The sequence below is a fragment of the Cryptomeria japonica genome, chromosome 10, assembly GCF_030272615.1.
Source record: "Cryptomeria japonica chromosome 10, Sugi_1.0, whole genome shotgun sequence".
Classification (NCBI taxonomy): Eukaryota; Viridiplantae; Streptophyta; class Pinopsida; order Cupressales; family Cupressaceae; genus Cryptomeria; species Cryptomeria japonica.
The window spans coordinates 187160871-187166747 of NC_081414.1; the positions used below are offsets into that span (position 1 = coordinate 187160871).

Below are 5877 nucleotides of genomic sequence, written 5' to 3' on the forward strand. Positions count from 1 at the left end.
AGAGGTTATGTTTTCGCTATTATTGTTGGTATGGTTAGTATTAAGGGTTATGCAAGCATTATGCACCTAGTTGTGGCGAAAGTTGGAGTTGGGGTTTTAAACCTATGTTGATAAAGGTCGTTTGATGGAGGCCACTCCTTGCTCTCCTTGCTCTGCTTCAAGCCTTGGGAAGGGTGGGGATCTCGATTCCATGTCTATGGTTGATGCTCTCTATGGTGTCTTGCTACACTTATACTCGATGTCAAGAGTTGGTTTCTATTGAGAGTCTATTTTGTATGGAGGTGAGAAGGATTTATTGGTAGAGGGATCTCTGCCATTAGTTGGGGTTGAAAAAATATTTTTGTTAGTGATAGTTTGATGGGTAATGAATGGGCCTTATGTTGCCTTTTCTCTGCCTGCACTCCTAGTAGTCATATAGAGGTGGAAGTTGCTTTTGCAGGTTTGGTGGTGGTCTTGTTTTGGTGGCTGTGGCCTTGGAGCTCTAATTTGGCGTCTTCATTGTGCTCACCCTAGTTTTTCCTTCAAGGTGTCCTATTGAGGTGGGATCACCTTGTCTCTGCTTGCATTCTTGGTAGTCCTATAGAGGTGGATGTTGCTTTTGTAAGTTTGGAGATGGTCTTGTTTTGATGTCTGTGGTCTCAGAGCTCCAATTTGGGGCCTCAACTCTGCTCACACCATTGTTCCTTCAAAGTCACCTGTTGAGGTGGAGATTGATTGTCTACCAGAATCCTTACCATTATCTTCTATTGAGGCAAATGATTTTGGGTTTTGGGGTCTATTAGAGACGAGGGTGTTGGCCCTCTCTCAGATCTAATCCATGCTTTTGTTGTATAAAGTTTTGGGTTTGGTTGTTAGTTCATCCCACTCTTGATGTGGGTTGGTTGTAGTTTGTAGTTTTTCTTGTCTATTGTAAGTGGTTTGTTTGGCTTGTGTATTGTAAGTGGCCTATTATGACTTGTTTGTAAGTGGTTTCTTAAGGCCTAATTTCCCAGCTCTTGAAACCTTTGTCGTATAGGACCAACACCCCAATTTACTATTTTTAAAAATAAAAAAACAACCTATCTTGTTGTTAAAAAAAATATATATGATAATTATTCATTCAATATTAACATTGAAAAAATAAATAACCAATAATTAAAAAGAACATTATATATTAAATATATATACATTTCCCTAAAATCTTTGGATTCTCTCCAACAAAATAAAAAACCCCACCAAGATGCGGAGCACATCCAGTCCAAAGACAAAACATCCCAAATATTGGGTTTACAAGAATGTGGGGCAGGTACCTATACTCATTATTGCTTTTAAAGAAGTATATCTTTTCTCAAGCCTAAGATATTTTATTTTTATAATCGTTGAAGCCCTTCAATTGGTATCCAATTTTCTATTTCAACGGGCGGCAAAAGATTTTGTTTAGATGTCGTCAGCTATCCCATAAGACGGTAATGATGCTTTCACTTATATTTTCATAATTGTTTTTTATTAAATGCCCTTTCTTGTTATCCTTAATCGGGATGATTTCTTTAAATAATGAAAATATATAAATTATTGAATAACTAAAGCTGTGATAAATATGATCCCTGGACCGAGTTTATGAGTGTTATTTGGTATTCGATGTTCTGGGAGTTTCATTTCTATATTTAAGACTGGTCTGTCATGATTTCTGGAATGAATCTGCACCTTACATCTTTCTAAATCTGTGCAATTTTAATAAACATGAGTAATGAGTAAAAATTATTATTGTGTGAAGATTAAGATTTGTCCTTTTATTGAAAGATTCAAAGATTTGGTATTAAAAAAAATCAAGATTACAGGTCATGATGATGATAGATTATGAAATAAGATTCAAAATACTGATAATTTTTTTTTTACGCAATCCATTTTAAACTAAGTTTGCACCTTAATAATGATTCAAAAAATTCCCTCCACATTATGAATTTGCAATTGATTGAGATTGAATTCATGATAAGGCTGAAGAATTTTGTCACAAAAGCAAATATGCAAGAAATGATTTTGATTAGAGGTTTCCGCCACATTTAGGACAAGACTGACCAGACCTTACAATCATCGAGTTTATTAATGGAAGAAAAAATGGCGATCTAGTGTGTAAATACCTGTGCTGTCGGCCACAAAACATACGTCCTGCGCAGAGGTAAATATCACGAACCCCAATTTGATGTGAGTTACGACAAGAGAAAACGCGTCAAATACAGCTTTCAAAAAAGAAAACGGCATCGGGAGACGTTAATTACTAATTGCATCTACCCATGCCAACCTCTAGAGCAATTTTAACATTCTTGGAAATTGCAACACGTTGAAAGGAATCGAATAATGTCTGAACGATGCACCAGTCTGAAGCAGCCTTTTAAGTACCTGCAAATATGACGATAGCAGTTGAATTGACCGCCAGCTTCCGGTACGCTCTGCTCAACGGGCGGAAATGTAAGGAAATTAGCCGCTTTACAGCAATCCGTACTAGAATTTGCTGGACAAAATGCCGTAGTTTAAATAATGGTTCAGGACTTTGGGGTCCACAAGGAACGCTTTCACATGACACATAGCGGTGAACGGAAGTTGACCGGATGTAACGGTGCGCAACTGACTGGGCCGGTAGTGAACTGCTTGCCTTCTTATGGAGGTGCGGGTGAGAAGGTTTTGGAAGTGCAGTGACAGACTACTGAAGCTGAAGCCAAAGCTGAGGCTGAAGCTGCTTTGAGACTTGTAGGTCGCAAGTTCGAATCGCGGCAAAGTGGAAATGAAGAAAGTTTCGGTTCTGTTAGGAGTGGCTGTTGCGCTGGCCTTTGTTTTGTCTGCAGGTGGTCGCGTGTTCGAGTCTCACTGCTTCTGTTTTAAAGATTTTTGTTTATGTTCGTTGCTGACGTTTTGTTAGGGTTTATATGTGCAGGGGCTGGAACTGTGGGAATCAACTACGGCCGCGTCGCAAATGATTTGCCGTCGGCCGTGAAGGTAATGCAGTTGGTGAAAAGCGCCGGCATTGGAAAAGTAAAGCTTTACGATGCAGATCCGTCTGTGCTCACGGCTTTCAGTGGCTCGGGGATTCAGCTCACCATAGCTTTGCCTAACGAGCAGCTCTATTTTGTGTCTCGGCGCCTCTCGAGGGCCTACGCCTGGGTGAAACAAAATGTAGCGGCCTACGTGCCAGGCACACAGATTGTCGCCATAGCCGTTGGCAACGAGGTTTTTGTAAACCCTAAGAACATCACAGCCTTTCTCGTTCCGGCCATGAATAACCTTCACCTCGCTTTGCTCAAATACGGCCTCGGCGACATAAAGATTTCCAGTCCGCTGGCCCTAAGCGCGCTGCAGAGCTCGTATCCTTCCTCTGCCGGTGCCTTCAAAGCGGAGCTCGTGGACACCGTAATGAAGCCGATGCTGGACTTCCTCAACAACACGGGATCTTACCTCATGGTAAATGCCTACCCGTTCTTCGCCTACAAGGACAACGCAGACGTCATTTCCCTGGACTACGCTCTCTTTAACCCTAACAATGGCGTTCCTGATCCAGCGACTGGTTTGGTGTACAAAAATCTCTTCGACGCTCAACTTGACGCCGTCTTCGCCGCCGCTTCGGCGCTCGGCCACAGCACTCTGGATATCGTGGTGACAGAGACCGGGTGGCCATCAAAGGGCGACGAGGCCGAATTAGGCGCTGGAATGGACAACGCAGCCACATATAATGGCAACCTGGTAAAGCATGTTCTCTCCAACAGCGGCACACCGTTGCGGCCCAAGGCAACACTCGACACCTTCCTCTTCGCTCTCTTCAACGAGAACAAGAAGCCAGGGCCTACCTCGGAGCGCAACTACGGCTTATTTTATCCTACCGAAGCCAAGGTCTACGACATAGCGCTCACTCCCGAGGCCATCAAGAACCAGCCCCCGCAGGTCCCGAGTTCGAGCCACTCTACCTCAAAGCCCCGCCATAGCAGCAACGGCAACGCTGGATCTCAGACCTGGTGCGTGGCTAATGGCAAAGCAGGCAACGAGAAGCTGCAGAGCGCGCTTGATTATGCTTGCGGCGAAGGTAGTGCCGATTGTCAGCAGATCCAGCCTGGTGCGGCCTGCTATAATCCTAATACTTTGGAAGCCCACGCGTCTTATGCTTTCAACAGTTATTACCAGAAAAACAGCCGAAAGGCGGGATCTTGCTACTTTGGTGGTGCTGCTTTTATCGTCTCTCAGCCTCCAAGTAAATGCTTAACCCAAATCCACAAATACTTAGTCTAAATCCATTGCCTAGGTTACAGTTGCTTCTTCGTTTATCTTCGTTAATTATCTGATCTGCTGCTTGTTTTATCGCTGTTTCTTCATTTGTCTGCATTAGTCATTCACTCTCTTACTGTCTTCATTTGTCTTCATTATTCATCCAGTCTGTGACTGGTTTTATCATTGCTTCTTCATTAATCTTCATCATTCATCTAATCTATTGTATTTTTTTTCTCGTGTCCTGCAGAATTCGGTAGCTGCGTATTACCCACCGGCTATTAGATGGTTTAGAATTTTAGTACTATATGTAGTCTAGTAATGGCTATCTAGTGTGTATTGTAGTCACCTGGGAGGCCCGAGGAGGAACTGAGCCGCCCAATATTTTGTATATGAATGGGCGTGCTCTGGGAAGAGTTTACTAGGAGGGAAGGACTAGATAGAGGTGGTGTTCATTGTATTGCTTTTAATCAGAAATTCAATTATGGTCTCTTTTCTTCTGAACTGCTCTGTTCTGTGTTGCAAATGAATTAGAACATCTTAGTGTTTGATTAAGTTAAAAAATCTATAAGGTGGTAAGCTTTAACTTGTCGTAACGTGAAATTAGGATGTCCCTCACTTGCTCTGAAAGCCACAGCTTATCAGGCTTTCTGTCACTTCGTGCCTATGCAAAAATATTAGTAAATAGATGGGTTTCATTTTCGAAGGACAAAATTTCGAAATTTATGCGCCGAATACGTTCATTCTCTGACGTCCTAACCGAATAAGAAATATTGTAGCGGACACAGCATGTTTGTCTTATTAATTCTCTTAATACCTTGACTAATGACATCTCTTGGTCTGTGTAAAATATGTCACATCCGAGTAAACAATTATGAGATTACATCTACTTTTGCTGGTAAAATTCAATAGTTATGGTATAGGTTATATGAAGGTAATGTGTACCTTCATGTGTACTTCTAATATGAAGGCAATGGATGTGATTCAAATAATGATTTAACATACTTACATTTAATTTTGATTTATCTTGTAGAAAGCTGGGAAGGTGTGAAATTAGGATTAGTTGGTTGATATAGAGGAGTGACTATAATGTATTCAACAAACTAGTGTTGTATATTTGAAGTCAATCTTAAAAATTGTATAAATGACAACATGTGTAATCTCTTTAAGTGTTATAGACATGTAATCTCTTAAGTGTTATGGACTTAACTATTATGTAGAACTATTCTACAACAAACTAGTGTTGTATATTTGATGTTAATCTTAAAAGTTGTATAAATGACACAGGATGCAATCTCTGAGTGTTATGGACATAACTATTATGTAGAAGTAATTTGCGTCACTAAAGATCAGTATTGCCTCATACAAATATGTTTGTTTGTCTTCACAAAAATGAATTTGTCATGATTGTCTTCACAAAAATGAATTTGTCATGATGGTGTTTACAAAAATGAATTTGTCAAGATGTTGTTTACAAACAAGTAATTTCATTGCCCTTTTTTTTTAATGACAATAAGAAAGACAATATACATGTGGTGTTATGAGGTGATAATGCGGTGCTATGAGATGGTAATGTAGACTTGATTCCTTAATGTCCTTTGAATTGTAAGCATGTATAAATTACTCTCCCATATAAAATTAGGTGCACAT

At 40.5% G+C, this 5877-nt stretch overlaps 1 protein-coding gene across 1 annotated transcript; it reads left to right on the forward strand.

Moving 5' to 3' along the window:
• Positions 1-2592: 2592 nt before the first annotated feature.
• Positions 2593-4731, forward strand: LOC131073552 (glucan endo-1,3-beta-glucosidase 12). The gene is made up of 3 exons (XM_058009999.2): positions 2593-2819; positions 2909-4213; positions 4478-4731. Exons 1-3 carry the CDS (start codon positions 2759-2761, stop codon positions 4510-4512), a joined length of 1401 nt encoding a protein of 466 aa, XP_057865982.2. The 5' UTR covers positions 2593-2758; the 3' UTR covers positions 4513-4731.
• The last annotated feature ends 1146 nt before the right edge of the window (positions 4732-5877 follow it).